At 38.2% G+C, this 27,811-nt stretch overlaps 1 protein-coding gene across 3 annotated transcripts in view; it reads right to left on the bottom strand.

The window, feature by feature from the left end:
* Positions 1–18,906: 18,906 nt before the first annotated feature.
* Positions 18,907–27,811, bottom strand: part of LOC120417401 (uncharacterized) — an 89,087-nt gene continuing 80,182 nt past the window's right edge. For all 3 annotated transcript variants that reach the window (XM_039579438.2, XM_039579439.2, XM_039579440.2), the window contains exon 2: positions 18,907–21,577. In XM_039579438.2, coding sequence (XP_039435372.1) covers positions 19,507–21,156 — 1,650 coding nt within the window. In that variant the 5' untranslated portion in view covers positions 21,157–21,577 and the 3' untranslated portion in view covers positions 18,907–19,506. The remainder of the gene's footprint in view (positions 21,578–27,811) is intronic.

Here is a 27,811-nt window from a genome sequence, read left to right as displayed (position 1 = left end):
TTGCATTGCTTTTCAGTTACGGAATTCGACAAAATGGTGTTCGAAGCACTTGTAGGACTCATCAACAGCAACATTTCTTCAGAAAATTGTATAGCTGTAAAATTCATACGCAAAAAGTTACAAGAAGATTTCAGACCTCAGGACCAATGGTTCGCGATGCTTTCGTTTAGTAAAAGTAAAGTAAATCATTCCCAGTTCCTGAGGGGAACACCCTTGAAGAGTATCGGGGCCGGCATTTACAAAGCGGATTCAGTGGCAGTTTCTTTCTCAACTTAATGTTAACATATTAAGGTTAAATGTTAACATTCCATAGGTCGCCTCCCTAAGGTGTCGTGGTAAGGTCCAGTTTGTGACGATACACTACCTTCCCTTTACTAAGCAATCGATTCCAGAAGGGAAAAGATCACCAGTTGTGTTGGTCCGAGCCGGGATTTGAACCCCGATCTACCGCTTACGAGGCGGAAGCGTTACCACTGGGCTACGTGGCTCGGTCTCGTTTGCCTAACGCATTTTTGGTTGTAACTTTTTTTGTATTCATCAAAAATCAATACTATGTTCAGCAAAGTTGTACGATTTTGTCAATTTCCGTAAGTGAAAAGCACTACAAACGAAAAATGTGCCACGAACCAAAAATGAGCGTCGCGATGGTTGACATCACTGCTTTGCTGTAATTTGATTCTCTTCTTGCATTTTATTTTAAAATAAACAAAACACAGTTCAATTAATTTATTTAGCTCAGTTGTTAAAACAAATTATCTTGATTACTTCCCAGTTAGTTTAAAATAGTTAAAATCGATTGAAAACGCTCTTTAAAATCTGTAATAGAAGGCCAAAGTGCGGAAATGCTTATATTAGGTGCCAAAAATTTATATTTTAAAATAAACAAAACACAGTTCAATTTATTAATTTAGCTCAGTTTTTAAAACAAATTATCTTGATTACTTCCCAGTTAGTTTAAAATACTTAAAATCGATTGAAAACGCTCTTTAAAATCTGTAATAGAACGCCAAAGTGCGGAAATGCTAATATTAGGTGCCAAAAATAATGAGATAAGAATCTCATTTTAGTAAGTCAATTGTTTTAAATAAAAACATATAAATTTTAAATTTTTATTGAGTTAACTCCTTAAAAATAACACTACAAAACTTTATTGTAAAAATTAAAATAAACTGCCTTTATTATAATTTTTTAATTAATCGAAAAGTAATCTGTTTCCTGAATCGAAATAATTTTTATAAGAGCAATTCTCTCCGAATTTTGGAAATTGATTTTATTTATTTATAATTTATTAATATTTTTTTATTTGGCTCAAACTTTGTGGGGTCCTTCTTATCACCAAATATTCTCCTATACAAGTCGTCATATAATTTAAGCAGCTCTTCTAACAAAGATGGTAAGTAAATTTTCGAAAATATGTAACTTTTGAAGATATTTTGTGATCGATTTGGTGTCTTCGACAAAGTTGTGCATACTGTTGAGTACTATTAAGAAAAATATTTACATGTATTATTTTTACGGATTCTACAAGTAACTAAACCCTACATTTTTTCAAGGCGTAGAGAAGCACGGGCAAAATATTTACCGCAGATTTTATTTGTTAACATTGAAAATCTGGCGAATAATTGCTAATTGGATGACACTTAAAAAACTAAATTTATATATATTTTTTAAATTGTTAAATTTTTTAAATTGATTTTGAAATTTTAACCACGAAAATTATAAAGAAATTTATCATCCATTCATTTTTTTTAATGGATGAAGATACACACTATTTAAAATAAACTGAAATAGTCCATTTTTTTTGCGTAAATAGGCTCAAAAAAGCAAAAGCTTAAAGCTTAAGAACAGAAAAGAAACATTTACGTATAAAACTCAAGTATTTTTTTAAGGACATGTTTTTATTTTTTCATCATGAATCTTCTCTATGGTTCAAAAGTTGTGGATTTCGTTCACTAAAACATATAAAAACATCAAAAATAAAAAAAAACAGTTTTTTTGAAATTAAATTTTAGCTTACAAAAATGAAATTTGAAAATCGCCCACAAACATTTGCGTGCTTACTTTTCTTTGAATAGTTTCAATCAATGTTCACAATTTTGTTCAAGATACCAAATCGATCAGAAAATGTTTACAAAAGATACAGATTTTCGTATATTTTATGATTTATGATAATTTTACATGGACACCCAAAATATGACCAAAAATCGATTTTTCGACACTTTAGCTCCATTCTGAGGGCTGATTCAGATTCAGCGGGCAAAATTACATGGAAAAACATATATTTGGACAATTTTAGAAATTCGTTAGGGTGGTCCCAACTGGTTTTCCCTTGAAAATTAGACTTTTTCAAATGAAGATATCTCGAGTATGATGAAAAACACCCCTGAGATTTTTCCAGCGCTTGTAGTGCTAGATCTCCTCTTTCAAATGCAACCTGGCGCTTAAAAATTGCGCTTTTGTGATATTTGAGTTTTAAATTAACTTCTTTTTCACCTTAAAATTGCTGCATCTTTTGACCCTTAAGTCCAAATTGATTTGTCAAAAAATAAAAATTTCTGTTTTTTGAGCTTAAACTTATCCCTGAATTTCCACGTTCAAAAAACTGTTTTTTAAGGTTTTCTCAGATGATTTTCATAAATTTGGTTTAAGGCGTAGATTACAAGATAAAAAGTTGGTGTCTTCGACAAAGACACCAACAAGATTGGCCAACAACTTTCTAGAAGACAAAAAAATTCTCAAAGATATTCCTGAAAAGTTAGATTTTCAAAATCACCCTAATCGTGAACCACCCTAATTTTCAACCGAACCAAAAGTTGCCCCTATTTATTTACAACAACTCTTCTGAAGACACCAAAGCTCCAGCAATGGCTCCTGCGCTGTGGGTTCAGTTCATTTAGAAGAAAGAGAACGAACGCAGAACCGGTTCCTTTTCAAATTGCATGCACGGAGAAAAAAGAGTTCCTAAAATCGTGAACAAGCGTTCATGAAAATGGGAACCACGAACAAAGTGTTCAAATCCCATGGTACGTTTTTGGAAAACGTACCATGGCATTTGAACACTTTGTTCGTGGTTCCCATTTTCATGAACGCTTGTTCACGATTTTGGGAACTCTTTTTATTCCGTGTGACTGCTCCAAAACTTCACATTTTTTCGTAAAATCCATTTTACACTTAATTTTGCGATCTAGACCACTGTGCAATGGTCAAGCCCCGATGCACGAAATCAAACGATTTCATAGGGAGTTGCTTTTGAAGGAAATCAGAGTAATTTGGGAGCTTTAAAAAAGTTACATTTGGTAGCATTTCCGTAATTATTGAATACTTTATTTAAGAACATTGTTGGAAACCAGTTCTAAACGTGATTTAGTGATTTTTATTTATTTTGCCAACAAGCAGATTTAGTTAAATGACTGCTATTAACTACAATTTTCAATGGAAGTATTAACGAATAATCAAAGTGTTTTTAAACTCAAGTCAATTACCAAATTGTGAGGAAAATACTATGAATAGCCGTAAATTATACATAAAAGGAAAAAAAATGAAAATTCAACAATCAAACCAATTTAAAGAGTAATTGAGTAATCATTTCAACATCAACTCTTCACCTTGTACATTTGTATGACTGCACTTTCGATAAAATTAAACAACGGAAAGCTTCTGTTTGGTGCTTCCAACCCACAACCCTCCGGCACCTGGATCCCGATCTGTTACCAGTCCCCACACCTGGGTTATTTTAATTGAATTCTATCGACGGCGAGAGCCACCAACAAAAAAAAAACACGCAAACGGAAATTTCCAGGCAATTAAAAATAACGCGATTTGTAAAATTCCCAATTTTCTCCCACGCCGTGGCTGGACGACGACTGGCCGGATGGCCAGACCCCAAATTCCACAGGTGCGTTGCTGCAGGTCACGAGAGGGGGTTGGGCCGTTCACTAGCTCCCTCCGCCGGGGCATCTGCCAGCCTCGTCCGCGTGATGGCTCCTGGTGGCAGGGATGATGAGACTGAGCAAAAATCGTTATGGAATTTCGTCACCGGCGATCATCCGATGGTAGTCGGTGTAGTTTTTGATCATCCGGGCCCGGTCCAGCGATTCGCGCATCAGGCGTTCGTTTTCCTGGCGAACTGCGGGTTCAAGAAGAAAGAGAAAAAAAGGAAAAGAGATTGATTAGTGTTGAGCGTGTAATCTGTCATCGGATTTTGGGCCGTAGACCGCGGGCGGAACATGGGCCAGAACTAGACACTAATTAGCAGCGTGGCCACAATCATCGTGGGGGTGGTCTGGTTGGCCACGTGGGATGATCTATCGGTGCACCGAATGACAGCATTTATGGCTAGGCCGAAATAGATTTGATGGATGATGATGTTGGGTGGTTATAGTTCCGGATGAGCGATTTGCTTGTCCACTCAGGTGAGATTAGCGTTTTTCGTGCTTCACGGAATACGATAATCGTTTTAGGTTTCGAATGCCCACAGTATAACATTGGCCTCGCTCGACTTATTTCAGTTTGAGCCATTAGATAGGTAAAAACACGAAAATTCGCTAAATTGGCTCAGTTAAAACAGCTGAATTGCAGAATGATTTGTTTGACGAGTTTTTGGTTGTTTTATTTTGGACAGATATTGGACATCACTGCCAAACCGATTCTCACCGTTTTGTGTCATAACTTAAAATGTGGCTTTATACGGCATACAACGCGACATCAAACTAATCAAAAAAATCTGTTCTCAGGATACAAAGTTTTGAAAATTTTGATTATGTGTTTTTATGGGTCAAAGAACTAAAAATATCAACATTAAAAAAAATTAAAAAGTAAAAATAACAGAAAAACACATAAATGCCTTAAACAAACGTGGGGTCCGCTTGGAAGTTATAATTTTTTGTTCATAAAACAAATTGTTCACAATAATATATTTGTCTCAAAAATCTAAATTAATTTAATCTGTATTTTTAAAAATAATATGATTTTCTCGAACATATTTTTGTTTCAAAAGTTAAGATTGTCTCAATAGTAGCCAACGTCTTTAGTTTATACAGTCCAGACTCGATTATCCGAAGCCTCGATTATCCGAAGTTTCGAAAATCCGAAGATTAATTATCTGAAGGTTTATATGGGACATCGGATAATCAAATCACAAACAAAAACCAATTTTTCTGATTCTTTATTTTTCTTCTTTTAAACATCACATTCGAGTTCTGCGATCCCATTTCAGTCAAATTTGAATAGTTGATAGCCTTTTAAATAATAAAATGATTTTTTTTCAATATTTCGTCACCGCCATATTGGCCGCCATGTTGGAATTAATTTTTAAATCACTTTAGCATAGTTTAGGGATTATACTTAAGCTCAACAGACAAAAATAAGACAACGAAAAAACAATTCTTGATTTGATTATCCGAAGTGAATTTTTTCCAAGGACTTCGGATAATCAAGTCTGGACCGCATTATTTTTTTAGCCTTAACGGTACACATCAACCATAGCTTTTGCACCCAGATTTCTGTTACAGACATTTTAGTATCTTCAATACTACGGGAATTATCGATATAATTTTTGATTCATCCCCTGAATTACTGTCTTCGTAGTTATTTACAATAAAGTTTGACTATTTTTAAAATCAAATTCTTGCAGGATTGGATCCGTAAGTTTGACAATTTTGAAATAAGAAGACAACAACTTCCTTGGTTGCTGCGCACCCTTAAGCCTCTGCAAAAATTCCTCTCAAAATCAGCAGGGCACATAAAATTATTGCTGAAAATTTTAATTTCCATGAAAAAACTTATACAATTGATTGTTAGTTAATGTAAACTTAATTTAAAATTCATCATTTATCTTTGTATTTTAATCAAATATGTAACTTTTGAACCCTTAGAAAATTTTGAATTTTGGGATTGGAGAAAGACATAAAACATTAGGAAAAACATATTTCCATAAATTCATTGTTATTTTGCAAATTTTCGTTAGTAGCATTTTAACTGTACATAACTGTGTAATAATGTGTAAAGCATTTTGTGAAAAATGGGCAAATGAAAAAAAAACAGCCAGATGTTTAAATTGGCATATCTTTTGACAATTAAAACGGATTTACAGTCTTTGGAAAAGTGTTTTACAGGGTAGAATTTTGTTCACAAATCTGTTATAAAAAAATATTTTTTTGAGATCTGTCCACCTTTAAGGCCAGGTCAGTTAAAATTTGTACCAATAATCAAAAATCTAAAATTTAAACCAATTTATTTATCTGGATTCTGATTCAGGCCAATTAAACATAACATCCTTCGTTTAAATGTTTGATGGGTTATCCAGGTTTATTATAATTTGCTCTAGCAACGCCGTAAACCTAACTTTAGCAAAAGCTGTAGCAATCCATTCAAACGAATGTTGTGTAATGAACAAATGTTATGAAACATTTTTTTGTCAAAAAAAAACAATGTTCCCAAGAAAAAACCTTCTTAGAAAAAAAAACGATTTTTCAAAATAAACTTCTTCTATATAAAGATTAAAGTACCAACCAAAGTTGTTTTTTAAATTTAATGCTAAAAGAAAGCATGTCATCAAAATTTTTCAAAATATTAAACTGTCAAAAACTTTATAGCTCTTGCAAAAAAAAAATCATGTTGTTTTTAGATGAGAAGTTGCTAAATAAGTAAGAGTCAAAGACTTGGTCTAAGATTTGTTTTCTTGAATTTTTTTATCATTACCTACAAATTTGCTGGCATCAAATCGTTCGAAAAGTTTAGTTTGCAAAAAACCTAACGTTGCGTGACACTTTTTAAAAAGTAAAAAAAAGTTCAAAAATGATTTTTAATTTAATTTTATTTTATTTTCTTGCATGAAAATAAGAGATCAAAATGATTGTTTAGCATGCTTTTTATCGCTTTATTTCGAAATTTACATATTGCTCAACTCTTTATATCTTGGAAAATTCTTGGAAAATGAGATGGGCCTACGAGCTTCCTGTGAAAAGTTCATTTTCGTTAATGGAACAAAAAATTAGAGGAATATTTATAAAAGCTACGGACTCAAAGTATGGGCTATTAGGGTGTAATATGGTTGTATGGAAAAAAATAAAGTTGTCCAAATTTAGCGAGCACAGCAATTTTTCAGTTCCTTTTGGGGTCCTAAACAACTCCCCAAAGTTTGGAATCGATTGGTTAAGTCCTCACTTTGCGCAAAGCGATTCAATTCTCCATATAAATTTGTATGGGAAAAAACATTTTTTGGGATTTAAATATTTATAAAATCCACGTTTCACACTGTACTAAAACCGGATTCATATTCGGATGCTCTGGAAGGTGCTCTACAACTTTCCCGAAGAGAGTATGGTGCTAACTTTGATACTATTTAAGAAACTACTAATAAGAAAAAGGTGTGATATCCAAGGATGTCGGCAAGCTCTTGGCACTAACTCTTCCCCTAGGATAGGAAAACAGAGTCGGCTCACCCAGGTGACGGAGGACAACGCGGATCAAATAAAATAAAGCCAATTTGTGGGATATATCAAGGGATGGGTTTTATTAAAGACAACTAAAGAAAAAATATGGAATTAAGACTAAATTTATTAAAAACTACGGAAACTACTGTGTGTGTGATGTGGGGGAAATTTGGGCTATTGTGGGGGGTTGCTGGGGTTCTGGAACTGCTGCGGTACGTACCGTTGATAATCTGCTTCTTCTCCTACTTCTGCTTCGGCTTCGGTTGGCTCAGGTTCTTGGTGGGCTAGCACCACTCGGATGGCCACGCTCGCTTCAGCGCCGCGCACGGAACATCGACCAGTGCTCTTGGGTGGCAATGGCGGCCGTGGAAAACCGCGGGCTGGCTTGAGCGATGGCGGACGGATGGCGCGTACTGACCAGCAATGGCGTAGGCTGGTGTCGAGGTTTACGGTGTCTTCCTTCGTTGGCTCGATCGGGCGGACCACGGGATCACCGTAACGGTCGTTCCGAGAAGGGTCTCCTTTGTAATTAGGGCTTCAGCCCGAGAAAAACGCTCCTTTACGGGTTATGGATCCGCAGATCCAGAGCTAGGGTCCTATTACGATTAGGTGCATGTACTGGCTCCTCCGCACTTACTGTACATGGACCGACCCGTGCGAGTGTGAGGCGCGTACGCTTGGTGGACGAAATCAAAAGGTCCTGAACGAACAGCAGGGTGATGCGGGAATCCTTCTTCCGTCTTCTGCTGGCTCACTTTAAAAAACTTTTACTTGCACTCAACTACTTCGCACGAACACCGGGATTGAAATGGCCGATTCACGGCGGTCAAACCTGCCTCGAAGGATCCGTCATCGGTCTCCTCAACCGTCATCCCCCAATACCGCCAACATCGTAGAAGCTTGCCCTTAAGTTGCACCCACTGGATACCCCCCTTGCACCCACTGAGCCCTTTCTTAAGAGACAATATTTTGTTGTGTTTGTTGACGGGGGACTACGCTATACAATATTGGTGTTTCCCTTTAGCTCGTAACCCAAAACATTGAACATTTACCAAACAGAACATTAAATAATAAATAAATAAATTAACATATTAAAAATACTAGGGATCTTGTAACTGAACGGTTACAACTTGCTCCTATAAAAAGATACAGCGTGTTCAAAACTCGTCTAAAACGTGTTTTTTGCTCGAAAATCACGTTTTAGACGAGTTTTGAGGACGCTGTATCTTCTTTCAGGGACAAGCTAGCACCATACTCTCTTCGGGAAAGTTGTAGAGCACCTTCCAGAGCATCCGAATATGAATCCGGTTTTAGTACAGTGTGAAACGTGGATTTTATAAATATCAAAATCCAAAAAAATGGTTTTTCCCATACAAATTTATATGGAAAATTGAATCGCTTTGCGCAATATGAGGACTAAACCAATCGTTCCCAAACTTTGGGGAGTTGCTTAGGACCCCAAAAGGAACTAAAAAATTGCTGTGCTGGAAAATCGATTTTGATATTACACCCTAATGGGCTATGCGTTTCCTTTACATATGAATGGAAACTGTTGACGCGCATCAATGTTATTATCTCACGTTATTCAACTCGAGTTACTGCAATTTTCGTGGGAATGTGTCACCATGCCAGACAGTTAATTGCCGTAAAATTGTTCACACCCTCCGGAGGTGAGTGCGTGTGCCTTGAGCTGTGCGGTTCGTTTTGTTCAGCGGGCGTGATTCGGCTTCATTTTTTAGTGTTTTATGTGCGTTCTGGTTCGGAAAATAGTTAGAAAGTCTTCACGTAGTGCCAGCAGACTTTAATGTGTCGTTCGTTTTGAAAATTTCGCGGTGATGTCGAGGTTTTTCGAAAGTTTTTGCGTTTGTGATTGATATGTTTCGCCATGTTTTTTTTTTACATTTCGGGCTCAGAGGTACCGCAGCGAGACATATCACACGAATACCAATGCAGTGATACTGCGCTGTGAGAGAGTTTCTGGAGAGGAAGAGAGGAAAACAAAATAAAAGGAAAAAGAGAGGGCAAACAAACCACGATTTGCTTGTTTGGTGTGTTTGTGTGACAGCTGCTCGTGTTGAAGAGAGCGAGTGTGTGAGAGGCAGTCAACGTCGATGATACGACGGTCATCGTCACTGCACCGCCGTCATCGATGACTCTCTTGTTCTGGGCTACGGGCAATGCCCGGCTTATGAGAGAGAGAGCGAGGAGATTGATCGACGAACTGTGGCGCTTGCTGAGGGGGAGTGGGAGGATGAGTTTCGTGTGCAGAGGCTGACTGCTGCCCCACCGTTTCCAGGTGGGAGAGCGACGGAAATTTCTGTTGCGCTTGCCGACTGCATTTGGCGGATGCTGCAATGATGTTAGAGTTCGCTGTTCGCTCGCGTACTTGACAGTTGGTGCCCGCAAGGACTGGGGTCGGAGAGCAAGAAATTGGGAAGGTTGAGGATCAAGGGGGTTTCGCTTCACCTCAGGTATGCTTTTCCTTTTTCAGATGTTAAGTCAGCAGTTTTCTTCAAGGTAGCGAGTTGTGGCGCTATAACCACGGCAAATAGTGTCCAGGGCATTTGTGGAAATACAATGTCCCATCCCCGAGGGTCCCGGAGCACCAAAACTTCTTAGCATGGTGCTCCCAACGATTTATTGCTTAAACAAACAGGAACGTGAGCGGGGGATCCCCACGTTTCTTCCTCCCCTGTAGATTCAGAATTGTGTTGTTGTTTGAACATTCGTGCTCAAACTCAACCCACTTCAACGAATCATCTTTGCGGTAAACTTTACGCAGTTGGCCTGGCCGCTTTAACTTTTGTGATGTTTCAAAGCAATTTATTGCATTGGGGCACTGCAATTGTTAATAATGACAAGAGGATGCTAGGCGTTAATCAACCTAAGGCATTTTCCAGGATGCCCTCGAAAGACTGGCTGCGCTAGGGTTAGATTAGATTAGATTAGATTAGTAAAATTGTTCACACCCTCCGCAACGGGTGGAAAGTCAACGGGACGGCTACCGATGGTGTCAGTAATGCTTTCCGGGCAGGTGGAGGTGACACCGTAATTGATTGAATTTGCGTACTCTATTCGTATGTATAAGCATTAGGGTGGCCAGGATTTTTGGGATAAACTTAAACAGAATTAAAAAAAAAGTTCTACAACTATGACGAGTGAGCAATACTAGAAGGACTGGTTTTGTTGTAGCATAGAGTCTTGTTTTGGTCACCCTAATAGGTACTGATATAGTATCGCTCAGCAGGAGGACCTGCGCGGAACGAGATAAATTTAATTATCCTATTTGCAGTCAATGGCGTTTTGTGTTGATGTAAGCTTACACATTACTATTCAATTGCAAATCAGGTGGAATCCTGTCATCCGGTGGTATTTGTTGGCTGGAGGTTTGAATTTTGAGCAGTGATGGGAATCGACTTTGTAGGTTCTTGGTGAGGGGAAGAATATTTGTAATTTACAAAAGGATTAGTGTTTGTGGTGGTTTGACACTTCAGCAGCTATGATTTAAGCTGGTTAAATCGTTCTATCGAAAAGGGAAATGTAACCACATATTGTAGAATATAATGCAGATAAAGGAGTTTAATAATTCATGATAAGTTCGGTTACACATAGTCTTACTTAGATTCAGCTAGGTTCCAAATGTAGCATCTTACCTGCAATGAAAGAATAAAAGTAAAATTTTGGTCAGCTTTTCAATAACATATAGATTTGGAAAGTTCGCAAAAGCATCAATTTAAACGCACTTCTTCCACCTTTTCCAACAAGCTCTCGCTGCGATTGCCCCAACTCAAAATTTATCGTCCACTTCATCTCGTAAATCTAAACTCACTCCAACCCCTCAATTCTGTCACTTGTCAACGCTATCGCCCAAAATATCTTCACAATTTACTCCATAATGCATTAGCCAATTTTCGAAAGCACCTGGTGACATACAAACTGACTGCTGGTCGTTCAAACCTTCTTACCCCAAACCCATCCCTCCCAAAAAGCTTCAGCGATGGCTCAAGCAGCTCTATTCAATAATCCTCGCCGAAAATCGCTCACTTCTGGGGAAAGCCACTTAATTTCCATTCAACAAGCAGGGCGAGGGTGAGGAAGCTTTCCCTTCCTCGAGGGCTTTGAAAGTATCTCTCCTGGAGAGCGAGCAATCTTGCGGGTGGGGGACGATCCTCTTTATAGAAAGCTCGTAAAACGTCACAACCACTCGTCGCTGCTGAAATCATTCCGTTTGGCTGGGCTTGGGGGACGTTGGGAAATAATTACGGTGGAAATTTCCCTTGGCTAAAGCGTTTTAAAAGGGGGGTGGAATTGATTTCGGATTTACAAGTTCTTGGGGTTGAGTTTTTTGTGAATTGATGGAATTAGAAACTTATGGTTCGAAATGTTGAGCAATAAACAACAGTTATTGTTAAGGTTTTAGCTTTTTTTAAAGAAAACAATAAAAATAATATTAAAACATTGTACCAAAACATGGCTCAAACAGCTATACAGATTCGCCCATTTGTCTTAATTCATACATGATGGCATGATGGATTCATGATGGCATTAAAATAATAACAAACTCTATCAAATAAGAGCATCAGAGTCAGAAACTTTAAACAATGCTTCGCGAAAGTTGGAAATGGATATCATGTCGTTGTTGTCGTGCTAACTTGGCGCACGTGCATTTTGAGCCAAATTGAGTTACGATCGGCAAAGCTGTTATAGCTACTTGGACTAAACTTTTAAAATCATTACAAAATTTTGAAAAGGTTCTGTTTGGCCCTATTTAAATGTAAGAATTCAACATATTTACAATATTAATTTTTTTCGAAAAGATTACACAGTCTCACAAATTTTTAATACATATCCATTTTTTAGATATCTACGGTTAAAAATTGAGTGTTGTTTAAGTGACACTTGGAGAACTTCAAGTAATCAGCTATATCTCGAAAAAGACAGGAAACGGTTCTTTGAAAATTAACTATTGAATGGATGTTTGTCCAAACTTTTTTTTTGTGATTTTGTTAACGTTTGTTATTTTTGTGATACAAATTTAAATGTTTGTTTTGTGTCATTTTATATTAATAGTCAGGACCCGATGCCTGCAATTCCCATTACAGTTTATATGGAATTCCAATAAGAATGTAACAGAAAAATCAGGCATCGGGTCCAGTCTGTTAAAAAAAGTTTAGCGCCTAAAATTATTTTTTATTTAATAACATATAAAACAAGTTTGTATTAGAATGAAAAAAGAGAACAAACATTTATATTTATTGAGAATGTTTTAATTAAATGCTGTGAATTATTATTTTTATTTTTATAAAAACATCATCTTTTATTATAATGTCTTGCGAGTAAAACTGACTAAAATTTATAAAATAGTAATAATTTTATCACTGGAATTTTTGCACTTGGTATTCTTATCACACTCGAAAAAGTCTCGTTGAGATATTCCATTATTTATTCGAGATTTTACAAACACGAAGTTCATTCTGGATGAATCAAACTGGCTTAAATTTTTAGCAAAGACAGCATGATTGGAAAAGGCGTTTTGCCTTCCTCACCTTACTGAGGAAAGGCTATAAAATCACTCGGAAAATGAACTTTTTAATTAGACCTCCTAGACCTACCTTCATTTGTACATATCGACTCAGAATCACCAGCTGAGCAAATGTCTGTGTGTTTGGCTGTATGTAGACATGTGTACCAAATCAATGTCACTGGAATATCTCGTCACAGGCTCAACCGATTTTGGCTGGAATGGTTTTAATCGATCCGTCTTAACGTCCCCTAAGTTGCTATTTAAATTCATGCAGTTTTATCATGTATTTAAAAAGTTATGTTAAAAAAACTGTTTCATACTAAATTAAAATTATGGTAAAAAGGGTGGTTTTTTTATGAAACCCTCACATGTTATATATTTTTAGAAAGCATATGGGTCATTCCATCTGAAGCGGAACAGCATTTGAAAATTACCCTCTCCGATCCTGCTCAAATTTGGCAGGGCTGTTGATACTATCAAAACATGCAAGAATCCCGAATTTCGTCCAAATCGGACCACCCCCTCCATTTTTGTACCTCCTCAAAAAATCGACTTTTTGGCGATTTTTGAGCAAAACCCCTATTTTCAAACGGCGATAGCTCAGGAACCACAAATCATGGAAGGTCGGTCTTAGACTCAATTTTGAAGGAAATTGGACGTAGAATCCATTTCCGTGATCAAAATTTTGATTAATTTATTTTTTCTACCTGTATTGCGCAATTGAAAACTTTAAACGGCCGTATCTCAAAACACCCCATCTTATTTTTTTAATTTGACCTCACCATCGTATTCCCTGGCCAATTTTACATAAGAATCACTTATCGACAGAAATGAATATGTTTCGTTCCAGAGATATCGAATTTTAAAGTTTTGAGTTTTTGAGATTACCTACATCGGCTTCATTCGCCGCATCTGCTAGGAACACACAGGCGGGCTGGTTAATAACTGCTACCTGGTGTTCTGGGAGATGATTAATTTTATTTTTGTTTTTATAATTTAACGCAAATATTTTTTTTAAATAGCTAATACCTTGATCAATCTTTTTTTGTGTAAGGAATATTAACTGGGTTATTTTGAATGCACCGTTTTTTTACGTGTTGCTAACCGTTTTAGAGTACCCCCGAGGCCATGACCGGTAGCAAAATAGTGCCATTCAGCAAAACCTCCAAAATCTGATTTATGGATTAAAGGTTTGATCATATTAAATCGATATTTATATTGTGAGCCAGCTCCACTTGATTGAAAGATGATTTTGGTCAAGATACATTTCATTAAAAAATCCTTATACGTGTGGACAGCAGCCGTATTGTGTTCCAAGAATCCAAGAATGATAGAAGAAAAAAAACATTGTTGTTCGGACGGTGTCGAAATCACCGCAACTAAATTTGGGGAATTAGCCGCTTCGCAGCAGATAAAACTTAGTAATTTTCTAACATTTTTCAGTTTTATACTTTCCAGAAATCCTTTTCCTACACAGTAAAAAAAATCATGGTAAAATTTCATCTAAAAAGGAGTACATCTTTTATGTCAGAAAAAAGCTTTAATTTTACCTCTAATAATGTGTAAATTTACATCTGGCAGACGCTAAAAAAATATCTGTTATCCCAAAAAATTATCAAACCGGCGATAGTTATATCTAGCTTACTAAGTCCGCGCCCCAACCCGCACGGCCATCTCGCCGCTGTGAAAACTGGACGATCAAAGCCAATGTAGCTCTATGTGTTCCGTGCATTGTATACTGTATTTACTGCATATAGGGTACGTATACGATATACGAGATACGTAGAGGTAAATTGGCTTTGATCAACCAGTTTTCACAGCGGCGAGATGGCCGTGCGGGTTGGGGCGCGGACTTAGTAAGCTAGATATAACTATCGCCGGTTTGATATTTTTTTGGGATTACAGATATTTTTTCCTAGCGTCTGCCAGATGTAAATTTACACATTATTAGAGGTAAAATTAAAGCTTTTTTCTGACATAAAAGATGTACTCCTTTTAAGATGAAATTTTACCATGATTTTTTTTACTGTGTACTCCTTGCGATCGTCCTTCACTAGAATACAACGTATCAACAAATTTTATTCATTTTAATTCATATTTTTTACTCAATAATGTATCGTATTGTTCAGTGTTACTTAAAAGATCAATTGGGTACTAAAGCACTATGTCAATTTTTATGTACAACGGTAAAAAACACGATTAAAACCCATTTCTGATCAATTTTTTTTCAATGCAAAAAAAACAAATATTGACAAGACAACATTTTTTGGAACGACAACCTTTGGAACGAGCTGTCAAGTAGGACCTTTACCGTCAAGAAGGGCCGTGAAGTTATTTTTTTAAATTGAATTAAAAATCCATTTTAAATTATTCGATCAAAGGGTCATTGTACTCAGCAAAATAAGCTTTATCGTTTTGAACAATAACATCACAAATTTAAGCTTAACTTTAGGACCCAATTGCATTTTCACGCTCACGTCGTAATCCAATTCTGCATTTCACTGTGTGTCGTTATTGCTCTGTCCTGTGGGTTAGCACAGAAATTCATTTAATTTTTTTTGAGCAGATAAACATTCGCGATTAAACTCCAGTTTCCTACATTTATACTGTTAATTTTTGCTCAATGTGATAAAGATTATTTATGATGAATTATTATTTCAATAAATTACCAAGTAGCAGTTATTGATCAGCCCGCCTGTGTGCTTCCAGCAGATGCGGCGAATGAAGCTGATGTAGGTAATCTCAAAAACTCAAAACTTTAAAATTCGATATCTCTGGAACGAAACATATTCATTTCTGTCGATAAGTGATTCTTATGTAAAATTGGCCGGGGAATACGATGGTGAGGTCAAATTAAAAAAATAAGATGGGGTGTTTTGAGATACGGCCGTTTAAAGTTTTCAATTGCGCAATACAGGTAGAAAAAATAAATTAATCAAAATTTTGATCACGGAAATGGATTCTACGTCCAATTTCCTTCACAATTGAGTCTAAGACCGACCTTCCATGATTTGTGGTTCCTGAGCTATCGCCGTTTGAAAATAGGGGTTTTGCTCAAAAATCGCCAAAAAGTCGATTTTTTGGGGAGGTACAAAAATGGAGGGGGTGGTCCGATTTGGATGAAATTCGGGATTCTCGCATGTTTTGATAGTATCAACAGCCCTGCCAAATTTGAGCAGGATCGGAGAGGGTAATTTTCAAATTTGCACTTTTTCGTGCACAGTTGAGATGGAATGACCCATATGAGAAGATCTTTTAGGTGGAGTAAGAATTTTCAAGATCTGACTTACCTATCTTAAATTACAAGTAGTTTAAAAAATGGTCTAAATTCACATAACCTCAACTGGTCGTGCCTGATCGCCACGAAAAAGCCGTGTAGAGGGATGCCATTTTCCTCAAAGGCGGTGTCTATATAATCTTGACAAAAAGTCAGCAGGTAGTCTGTTTTTTTACTCATCACTTATTTTTATTAGGACCTCTTAGGTGCTGCGATCACGTTACGGGCGATCCATAAACCATGTGGACACTTTAGGGGGGTTGGAATCACTATAAATGAGAGGAAGGCACCAACCACCTAAAGGTGGATTAAGTCACGTTTTTTTTAAATTCTTTAAATTAAAAATATTTTGGAAAAATTGATTGGCTTCACGAAATTAAGAGGAAATAATTCTGGTTATAGAATTAGGGTTGAATCAAGGATTTATTTAATTGCCACCGAAGATTAGGGTGGTCCCGACCGAGCTAACATGGTCCAAAAATTGCGTTTTTTACGTTAAAAAACAATCTTAACCATCTAAGCACGCCGCAATGCAAATTAAATCTGGACTCCCCAGTCGGACTAAAAATAAAATACAAATTCCATGGAAATTTTTTTAAAAGTTTTAAGCAAAAACTTGAAGTAAATTTTGCAAACGCCTTATAGGATTCCGGTACATTGAAACATTTACATTTAAACCACCATGCTTCTCCATAGAACTAAGTTCCCTGACATTTAGCTGGAGACGCATGGTTCTTTAATTTTGATCAATGTGGATACAATTGCTTTGGCGAAAATCGTTGTAAAACGCTATTTTTTTTTTGACTTCGCTTAATGCCAAACAAAAACAAAAGGTTCTAATTATTTTGGCCAAATTTAAGCTGATTTGACGTGAACTCGAAGCAAAATGGGTTTTCGGCCAAATTGACTACAGAGTAGCAGTTATTCGAGCAATCCGAATTCACCGGGGAATTGGTATCAAAAGAAAAAAAATATGAATATGTTTCTGAAATTACTGTCAAAGGTTGTGAAGGAATTTGGGTTGTTTTGTAACATTTTATGAAAATGGTTAAAAATAATTCCTGTCAGTTTGATAATATAGTTTAATACTGTAATTGTTCTAATTGAGTTAATTGGTCAGAAATCTATAGTCAGACTATAGTATTCTAAAAAAGCCCACTTGCCCCAAAAATAATCGCTTTCGTCACAGCACCAAAGCAGTCCATTTTTTTCGGGCCATACCTTCCCTTGGGCAGCGAAACGATGTTTCATGCGTAGGGCGTATCATCACGGGCACTTTTGACGCAACCAGTATTGTTCACAGTTCGTGAATTCAGCCAACCGTGAGAACCTTCCCTTTCTGATGCGGGAAAGTGGCACAGCACGTAGACCCCGAGTGGGTGTTTGTAACGTGCAAATCCTGACGATAACACCACCGAAACACGACGACACTGGCGGCATAGAAATTAGTGACGTGCTCACAAAGGTTCTGTGAACTTTAAGCGCGATGGGGTTTTTGTTGGTTGAAGTATGTATTTTAATATTTTTAAAATAAACGCTTATGAGAACATTGTTTAAAAATAATTATCTTTTGATGATATTTCCCAAATCAACAAAACTGCTCAACATAAGTTATGTTTGCAAATGATATCCGATAATGCTTGAGCTATCAAATATTTTTTATTAGCTTCTTAAATCGACGAAGGAATCAATTTCCCACCGCTTCCACAGAAGAGAGCCCAGAAACAAATAACCGTCAATAAAAAATGCAATCAACTATTGACGACCTACAGTTTCCATCTCCCCCGTAAACCATCCCATTCGCCACACCAGTTTACCTGTGAAGCTTCCTCTTCCGTCGATGGCGGAGAATCGTTCAGGTCCGTCCGTTTATCTGCAGCGCCCCAGGTAGTGTGCTGCCGCCGAATGCCCGGGGGAGATCCCTCGCGGGGACAAAGGACAGAATCCATCACTATTTGCAGATCATCAAATGCTAACCAACAAAAAAAAGCGGAACGCCTCCAAGCGACGTGTCTCACATCGGTTCGACCTGTTGTCACACATACACATTGCACACATACGCCTTTTCTAATAAACGCGCGCAGTTCACTGAATCAAAGCGCGTTGGAGTTGAAACTGTTGTTTGTCTTCCTGTTCTTCTTCAGTCAGTATAGGGTGTGCGTGGTAGTCTCGTTTGAATATAACACACACACACTCACAGGTGGTACACAGACATTGATAGAGCGGTGAGTGTGACAGACGTACAGACAGACAGATAGACAGAGGTTTTCACAGGTTTCTCGAGTTACTAGTGTTTTTTTTTGTTTCTTCGTTGAATGTGGGCATCCGTATCTTCTTCTGCATTCATGTTAGTTTATATTCGATAACTTTAAATATGGTTTGTTTGTGAGTGTATGAAACTTTTGTTTTTGATTTTGGTTATTTTTTGTTGCTTTCTCTATGGTTAGTTGTGCTTTGATTTAGTTTTCTTGTAACAACGCTTCGTTTCTCTGCTTCGGACCACAGTTCCATTCTTCAATCCTTTTTGTTAGTTGTTTAGGAGTATTATAATATTCTTTGCTTTGTTTAAGTTTTAGGTTACTAGGTATATTATTTAACGTCTCCTTTTCGGTTTACTGTATGCTTGTTTATCGTAACTTCACCTTGGTTTTAGATTAACGTTATCGTACTAGTTTACTGGTAGGTTATTTATTGATTATTTTTATTCACCGGTTCAAAATACTGATTATTTTAACATTAGTTAACACTAGGTCACGTATATCGTATGTGTGTTGCTTCTTCTTCTCCATCTTTTCCAGCTTTGCGTCTTCTTGCGTTTGTTTTAGCGTCTGTGTAATCGTCCTTGTCCGCGCGCATCGAAAAAACACTTATAAACACTTGCGTTCACTGTCACTGTGTGTGTCACTGCGTATGTCCGTTCGTTTTGTGGTTTCTTGAAATGTTTTTTGATTTTTTGTTTGTTTTGGAGTAAAAAAGAGTGGCCGCCCTCGCGAGGCGACGTTAGCGCCGCTCCGGGGTCGTCCTTGGCACTTCGTTGGATATTGTGTATGTAATGTGTGTGTATTACAAGTTCATCATCTCAAATCAACGTAGTCTACATCGCACTCCGTTCGCCGCGCACCGCCTACTACTGCAACTACTGGTGTGAGTAATCGCTAACTAAACAGCTCGTCGAAGAGGATGGCCGCCGGGTTGCCGCAGCCTGCTGCGACCCACAGCGCTTCCGGCGGGCATGTCGACTGCAGCCACCGGTTGCTACGATTGCTTCCGCATCAATTGATGCCGTTGTAGTGTTTTGGCGAATCTTTCGAGATCTGGTACGTCGGTATCGCGTGGATCGGCGTGTCCCGGGCGAACGTGTACGTCGGTTTCGTCTGCGACGGACCAGCGCTGGTGTGCGTCAGGGTGACGATGACCGCGAGGATGCTGAATATCGCTAAGGCTATGAACACGGTCATCACGATGCATGCTATCCGTTTGCGCTTCCGGTTGGACTCGGAGTCTTCGTCAAACTCCAGCTTCGCCTTGTCGTCGGTGCCTTTCCGCCGGCTCTTGCGCATCGACTTTTGTCGATTCATCTGGTAGGTCTTCATGATGACACCGTAGTTGATGTCCATGATGTCCATCGGGACGGGCGAAATCTCCCGGCCGATGTCGTCCAGTATCAGATTGGGCGAAAGCTTGCGTGAGGCCTTGTAGATCTTGTCCACCTCTTCGGCGGTGAACGCAACGCTTTCCTTTCGATAGGGACTGCTGGAACCGCTGATGATGGCCGGTGGAGGTTCCAGGTCGATCATGAAGCTTTTCGACTTTTTCGCCTTGAACGTCTCGCGCGCATCGCGGCCATTTTTGTACCGCAAGCTGTACGACTTCTTCTGATCAAAGATGGGTGACTTTTGGGGTTGGAACTCATCGGTGAAGGGAGGGTTAGGGCTGAGCAGGTGTGCGTTAGAATGTTGTATAAGTGACCGGCGAAAGCTACCCGGTCCGCTACCTCCGATGTACGGCAACGCTTGATCCAGACTAGTGGTGCTGTTCTTCTGGTTATACTTTTTGCTGTTTTGTCGATTCACAAAGTCCGAGAACGATTCGGCTTTCTTCTCCGATCTACTGTTGCTCCGTGATCGGTACACTTCGTTCTCGAGACTCGCGTTGGCCGAGCTGAACTTTTTACCTTCTCGTGGGCTCCGCTCGATCACTTCCGCTGGCATGTCGTCTCCCAGCGAGTGGAACTTTGCGGAATCCCTTCGCTGGAAGGCGGCGTTGCGTTGCTTTTGCTGATCGTTGAACGACCGATGCATGTGACAGTTACGGCGATTCCCGCTCGTGTTCGGCGAATGGACAAATGCCGGAGCTGGGCGTATCTCTTCTTCCTCCTCACCACCACCGCTGCTCGTTCCGCCACCACTGTCCTGCTTGACCAGGTACTCGCGCGGGTAGATGTGCGAGTGCCGAACGCTGCTGTGCCGGATTATGGGTGCGGCCACAATCTCGTCCGGGTTCGAGCCGCCACTGTTGGTTCTCGAGTGGAACGATGTGGCTTTCCGCAGCTGATGCATCGACGGTGAGTACACGTGCAGGGTATCGGATCTCCGCAGGGGCTTCCGCTGACCGGCACTGTAGTCCTCGACCTTGAGGGACGTCGGTGAGGACTCGTTCACGAAGAACACCTTCGGATCCTGTTGGTGCTGCTTGGCGTGCGAGACCGGGGACAGCCGCTCGATGGGACTGTGGTGCACGATAAGGCTGTTGTCCAGCATGATTGGACTGTTGCCACCGCCGGCGGCCCTCGGCGAGTAGTTGTCGATGCGGACGGACACGGTGCGATCGGCGGACTTGAGCTTCGGTGGACGCTTCTTGCTGATCTCCATCATGTCGATTATGGTAGGATCTTGGTGGGAGGTAGCCGAGACCTTCGCCATCTCCAGAGATTATTGTACGTACAGAGACGACGGTAGATGGGAGTTGGAGCGGCGCAGCGATATCAGATGATCGGCTGAGGGTAGCCTTCGGTGGTAGTGATGGTAGTGGTGGATCGTAGATAGCGGTAGGAAGTCTTTAGAATTTTGCTCGGAACACCGGAAGACATCAACGCGCTTGTGTGGCATTTGGTGGATTTGGTTGGGCTTCGTTCACTCTGGAATCACGTGGTTCTGTCTCTCTGCACACGGTTTTGTTGTTTTGGCTGGCTGGGATTTCTGTTGTTACTAAATTATTGTCACCATTAGAAGTCGTTTCATTCGATCACACAACTAGTTCACACTACACTTTCTGTTCTACGGAGCTACTGTTTCCTGTTTTCTGTTTTGCTAGGCGGTTGTCGTACAAAAGCTACGTTTCTTTCTGAAAATAAAGAATCTTGTAAGACATGCTGTTCATTCACGATCAACAGGTAACACATGTAATCGCTCAAACTTAAAGTTTCACTAAATTCCCTCTGATAAACAACAACAACACCAGCTGTAACGTTCCGTCCATACCTTGGAGATAAGAAGCTTCCAAAGTTCGTCAGTTCGGCATGTGCCCTCTGTGTACACAATCTATTCAATAAACAACGGCCATAATCCCGAAGAAGGGGAGAGGTGTTATTATAACGTCCCCGTGTGTGACCACCGCCAATAATGACCCCACCAGGATAAGGGATCTTCCAACGGATGAAGCTATCTCCTTGGCGGGCTAGTTGGCCAGATTTATGGGTTCATCGGGCGAACGGTGTGTGTTATGTTAATAGTTTGGATGGAACGATTGGACCCGGTGGCCATTCCGGTCGCCAATGAGGATAGATGGAGTTAACGATGCCATAAATTTGGGATTGTGGATGGAATCCCCGGAGAAGCAGCTGTTGCTCCTCGGAAGATTATGTGTATCAATATGAAGTGCGGTTGTGCTGGGTTAATATCAGGTTGATTGACTTTAATAAAAGGTATTTTTTGTAGAGTGAAGGTAGTAAAAATGTCTTTTTAATAATCCTTTTGATTAGAGGGTGACGAGCGGGAATTCCCGGGAAAAAATTCCCGGGAAATCGACCATTTTTGGACCTCTCGATTCCCGGGAAATTCGGTCGAGACTCCCGGGAAATTTTATGCTTATAAATTATATAAACTAATAAGAAAATTATTTGAAAAATTCGAAATTGTATAGAACATTGGAAGTTCAATGTTCGATGTCCAAGTTCGAAAAAACCAATGCTTCTCTGATCTTCTTATTCAGAAAGTTTCAAATTTAACTTGTCAAAAATTCCAATAACTGTAATTGAGAGAAGCCAAAAAAATTGGATCCCAAAATTTATCTTGAAGCATACTTAGCAGTTGCACCCCAGAAATGAAATCGAAAGTTTTTTTTTAATTACTTTTATTTATTATTTATAAGAGGGAAAAGCTTTTTAAAAATTAGTTCAATTTCCATTTCCTCTCTCGAGCACAGCAATCCTCATAACCTGTTTTTTTTTAAATTCAATGTCCCTAGGGTAATTTCGCTGTATCAAGGTAATTTCCTTTTTAGATGTCAATAAGTATTTTTTTGTTTTACGTCAACCTCAATATTCAATTATATTTTGGAAAAAAACACTCTGTAAATCTTTGTAAAGTCCACCAATTGTGAAATTTCGGATTTTCCTGATAACTGTAAATATTTCTTCGATGAATATTTACAGTTGACCTTAGAAAGGAAAAAAAAACAAGTTTAAATTGTTGTTTTGGGTCGTCGTTTATCATTCTGCAAATATCCCGATACTAGGAAATTATATATTAGTTTTTTTTACTTAACAAAAATCTAATAAGAAGTTCATGCAACAAGCTTGTGAAACTTTTGAAAAATCACTCAGTGCGAATAAAGATTTGTTAACATTTTAAACAACAATTATGAGTTCTAAAAAGCACAAGCAACAATCTTGTATTTGCAGATTCAGAAAAAAAATAATCAAAAGGTAGATATAGTTCCTCAGATAAAGAGGATTAAATTAAAATTAAAATATTATTACATTTTCTTTTAAATTAATGCATAGAAAAAAAAACTCCCGGGTCCCGGGAATTCCCGGGAAATTGCCAAATTCAACTCTCGATTCCCGGGAAATTGAAAATCTCGAGAATCGTCACCCTCTACTTTGATTTAAAAATAAACTAATTTTATAGTGCCCATGGTAGACAATCCGGAGATCTAAGCTATGCCCCCCCATGGTCCCACTACACAATTCATCCCGCAAATCCACTGTGACGGCATAGTTTCACCAGCTGCTACCTCTTAAGCTCCAAGTTCTGAACCACTACACAGCCAGCAAGGTCGATCCCGGTGCAGCCAGGACCGACGGAAATCCGAGTGCTTCATGCTTATGAATAAATAAGCTGGCCTGCAAAAAGGAAAGTTTGCCCCAGGCCAACGAGCCAATAATGCTGGCTGCTGCAACTCGGCTGTGTTTTGCTTCGAGGAAAAAGTTTTTCCTTGAACTTACCCCGTTTTGCGAACGCCCCCCACCCCCACGTGCGATTGCCCTGTTGCATTCTGGCAGGGAGAAAAAAAGGACAGAGGAGCGGATGCTTGCGGCTTCACGTCGGACCGGATTGGTCTCCACGGATTGCTCGGTCCTCCACTATCCGGTGCTACGCTTTACAACTTCTGAACTTTTGAATTCTTCTTTTTATTCCTATTTGCTGGAAAGATTCCGACGATAACTACGTTCCTCGGGCAAGATGCTAAAGAGTTTTTTACCTGTTATTTTTTTTTGCGAAGTTATCAGCTAAAGAAAACGGAATGTTGCAGCCAGGTGATGAATAGGATGGTTAAAACATAAAATGTTAAACTTTTTTTTTGTTCCGAGTACACTTGTTAGAGTTAAAACGCTTCGATTTTTTTTTGCAAAAGTAAAAAAATCCTACCTTTTAAGTGTCACGATTTCTATAATACCATCGAGATTTCAAGTAAAAGTAGTTTTCTTCTCACGGTCTCCTGGAAACATGTCGAAATTAATCTTTCGCTGAATTTTGGCTGAACTCATTCCTTTGTTAGCAGCTATGCTAATTAGGTTACCGATTTGCATATCACATTTCCCATTAATTCTACGCGCTCTCCTAGCATACCAATTACCACCGAAAGTAACGTTAAACCATCAGCACGTATTCTGAAAAGCGTCTTATCTGTTTTGGATGCTGATATCCTAGACATGCTGGTTGTCCTTACCTTTGGTACAATTTATTTTTCGCTTTAGTTGTTGCACGTTATCACTTTTAATCTTCTCAAATGAAATGAATGTTAAAGAATCAGAAAAATAAATTGTTTTCTTAAATTTGAAAAAATGTACGATTTTTTTTAAATCACTAAAAGTTTGATTCAATAAAAGTTTAAGGGTAATCTTCTACTAACTCACACGAAATCGGGAAAAGTTGCCCCGTTCTAAGGGTAACTTTTGTCCCTGATCACGAATCCGAGGTCCATTTTTTGATAACTCTTGACGGAGGGACGGTACGACCCCTTTCATTTTTGAACATGCGAAAAAATACGTGATTTTCAATAATTAGTAGCCTGAAACGGTGATGAGATAGAAATTTGGTGTCAAATGGACTTTTACGTAAAATTGAATGCCTGATTTGATGGCGTACTCAACATTTTGGAACATGTCATTTAAAGGAAAATTTGATTTACTTTTCGAATCTACATTAACCCAGAAGGGTCATTTTTCATTTAGAACAATTTGTTTGTCGTTTTGTTAGATTTAATTTTAACTGAAATACTCCATGCTTTGGGTTTTTAAATAGTGTGCGTGATTGTCGATTCCTGCAAATATTTTTTCGAGAGCTGAGGAAATTTGCAATAAAATTGCATAAGAGTCAGTTTAAGATTGAACCTTGATCTGCTGAAACAAAGCAAATAAAAGAAAAATAAAAAAAGAAATTTAAAGTTTTTATTGCCTAATTCAACAGACTTTTATTTTCTATTAATAATATCTCAATTTAAAAAATAAGAAACATTTGTAAATTTTCCGATCCTTTCGAAAAAAATATATATATAATAAAGACTGACATTTGAAAAAAAGGTCTAAGATTAAATATTACGCCCTTTTGAAATGTTACTGTTGATTCTGAAAAACTGGAATTATTCAGTTGAAGTTAAACTTTGAGTGGCTATATCTTGAAAACGGTGCACTTTATCAAAAAATCTGTACACTACTTTTCGATTGAAAATTTAATTTTATATCAAAATCTTTTTTTGGGTTATAATTCGATTAAAAAAAAAAAACATTTTTTTCCAAAAAATCAACTTGGCGGAAAAATGTCTTTTCTGTGGCACAAAGGTTGCGGTTTTTTGTCCCCTAAACACATCTAAAGTTACAAAATTGAAAAATATGGATTTTGGGATACTAATTTTTTGTGAAAAAAGTTAAGTAAAAATAGGAAAAATGTTTTTTGGTGCACTATCCTTTTCCTGAATAGTCCCTATCAAATACCCACAACTTTTTTTTTTGCGTTCAAACCAATCAAAAAGTTCCGCAAAAACTTAAGGAGATTTGTATGGAAAAAACTAATGATGCAAAGTGGATTCTTTTGACATAGAGAATACATGGAAAAAATGACATTCAAACCAAAAACTAGAATTTTATAAATCTTGAAAAAGTTTCAGCTTAAAAAAAATCAGAGAATTGGCCGCTCAAGTTTGGATGAGTTTTTCCCGAGCACGGGAATACCAAATTTTGGTATTACTTGGGAAAATAACAGGGACCAAAATGTGCCCTTGGTTGCCCAGTAATAGATGGTAAAATACCATGAAATCATACCAAAGTCGTGTATGTGGAAGGGCACAACAATACCAAACCATATTATTCCAAGGGTAAAATAATACCTCAAAACAAAACCATTTCAATACCAAGTTGAGGTCTTCTGGATTTTTGAACATTGCTTGAATACCAAAACTTGGTATTGCCTTGGTTTAATTTTTAAGGTTTTCCCGCGCCCTTGGAAAATCAGATTTTGGTATTCCTGTGGTCTTCCAAATACATGATTTTGGTATGATTTCATGGTATTTTACCATCTATTACTGGGCAACCAAGAGCACATTTTGGTCGCTGGTATTTGCACAAGAAATACCAAAATTTTGTATTTTCATACCATTTTTAGTGCAAAAGTTGCAGTTAGTGAAAAAACGGAAATGATCCATATGCAACAGCCAAATCTACTCACCTGATGATTCCATGTTGTTCTTAGTGATATTCTTCACCACATCGAATGCATTTGTCATTGATGAACGGCCTGTGCTTGAAGTTCTTGAAGATTCTAAAAAATAACAAGATTGAAAAATAAGTGTTATTAAAATGAAACTGGATTGAAATTCACCAAAATTCAATAACATGTCGATTAACTCGTTTTTCGAAGTATTTGGTTATCCCAACTTAGAGAAATTTCAACGTTGTTTAAAAAAAAAAATCTTAGCGGGTATATAAAAAAAAAAAATGAAAATCAGCTTTAACATTTTTGGGTTTCAAGTCATTTTAGCGCAAAATTGATTATCTCATCAAAATTTATAAAAAAAATTCCCATAGTTTCAGAGGAATATGATGAAACCTTTCAATACCAAAATAATACCAAAATGTGCCATCCTGACTTAGAAAATTTTCCACAATTTCAAGTCATTTCTTTAGGGGGTATATCCAAAATGTTTAAAATCAAGTTTGAAATTTCCGGTTTTCAATGAAAGCATTCGCTTTGAGACATCATTTTAGCGCAAAATTAATTATTTTGTTAAAATTGGTCAAAATTTTCCCATAGTTTGAGAGGAATTTGATAAAACACTGTGATACCAAAAGAATACCAAAATGTGGTGTTCGACCATTGACAAATTCTGCAATTTTGCAATATCAAAACAATACCTTAAATTGGTATGATAGCACATTTTGCTCTTGCATAATTCTAAGACAAATTTTAAAGGGTCCAGGAATACCAAAATTTGGTATTGATACCAGAGAAAGGTATTATTACGTATTTCCCTTGTTATTTACCCATGCTCGGGTTTACTGAGCAAGCATTTTTCCATCCTCGTGAACTCTCCTGGAAGTTGGCAGCAACGTGGCAAAGTGCATGATTGTTCCGTAAATAGTTCGAGGATCTCATGGTTGGGTTACCAGCAGCCATCGACTGTACGTCCGGATATTTCCCTAAGAGCACTTTTATCATCATCGCGTACAATCTCTTTATGCATTTTCAAGTGGTGGTGGTGGTAAGTGTCTACTTGTTTGTGTACCGCGCACACAAATGTGAGCACATTCATGCAGGGGAGGTCCATTCCATAACCGGTTCCGACCGTTTGCAAAACTTCAAATTGTCCCAGGGCACGTTTTTGCCACCGTACATACCGGCATCCATGGGATGTTTCGGGACACAGTCCAGCATGGTTCCTTCCTGGAAGCTCAGCCCAAGGAGAGAGCTTCTACGACACGATGACGACAACGATGGCTGGCTGGTTGGCCAGAATCTAGATTATAAGCGGATTTTGGCTGGTAAGTCCTCCCCCCCCCTCTGCCTGTTCTTCTCGTGTGGTGAACTCGAGAAATATGATTACCGGCGAAAATTAACAGGCTTCTTATCCGGGGGAATT

This window comes from Culex pipiens, chromosome 3 (assembly GCF_016801865.2).
Source record: "Culex pipiens pallens isolate TS chromosome 3, TS_CPP_V2, whole genome shotgun sequence".
Taxonomy (NCBI): Eukaryota; Metazoa; Arthropoda; class Insecta; order Diptera; family Culicidae; genus Culex; species Culex pipiens.
The sequence above is the reverse complement of the archived record's forward strand: the minus strand, read 5'-3'. Positions and strand labels throughout refer to the sequence as shown.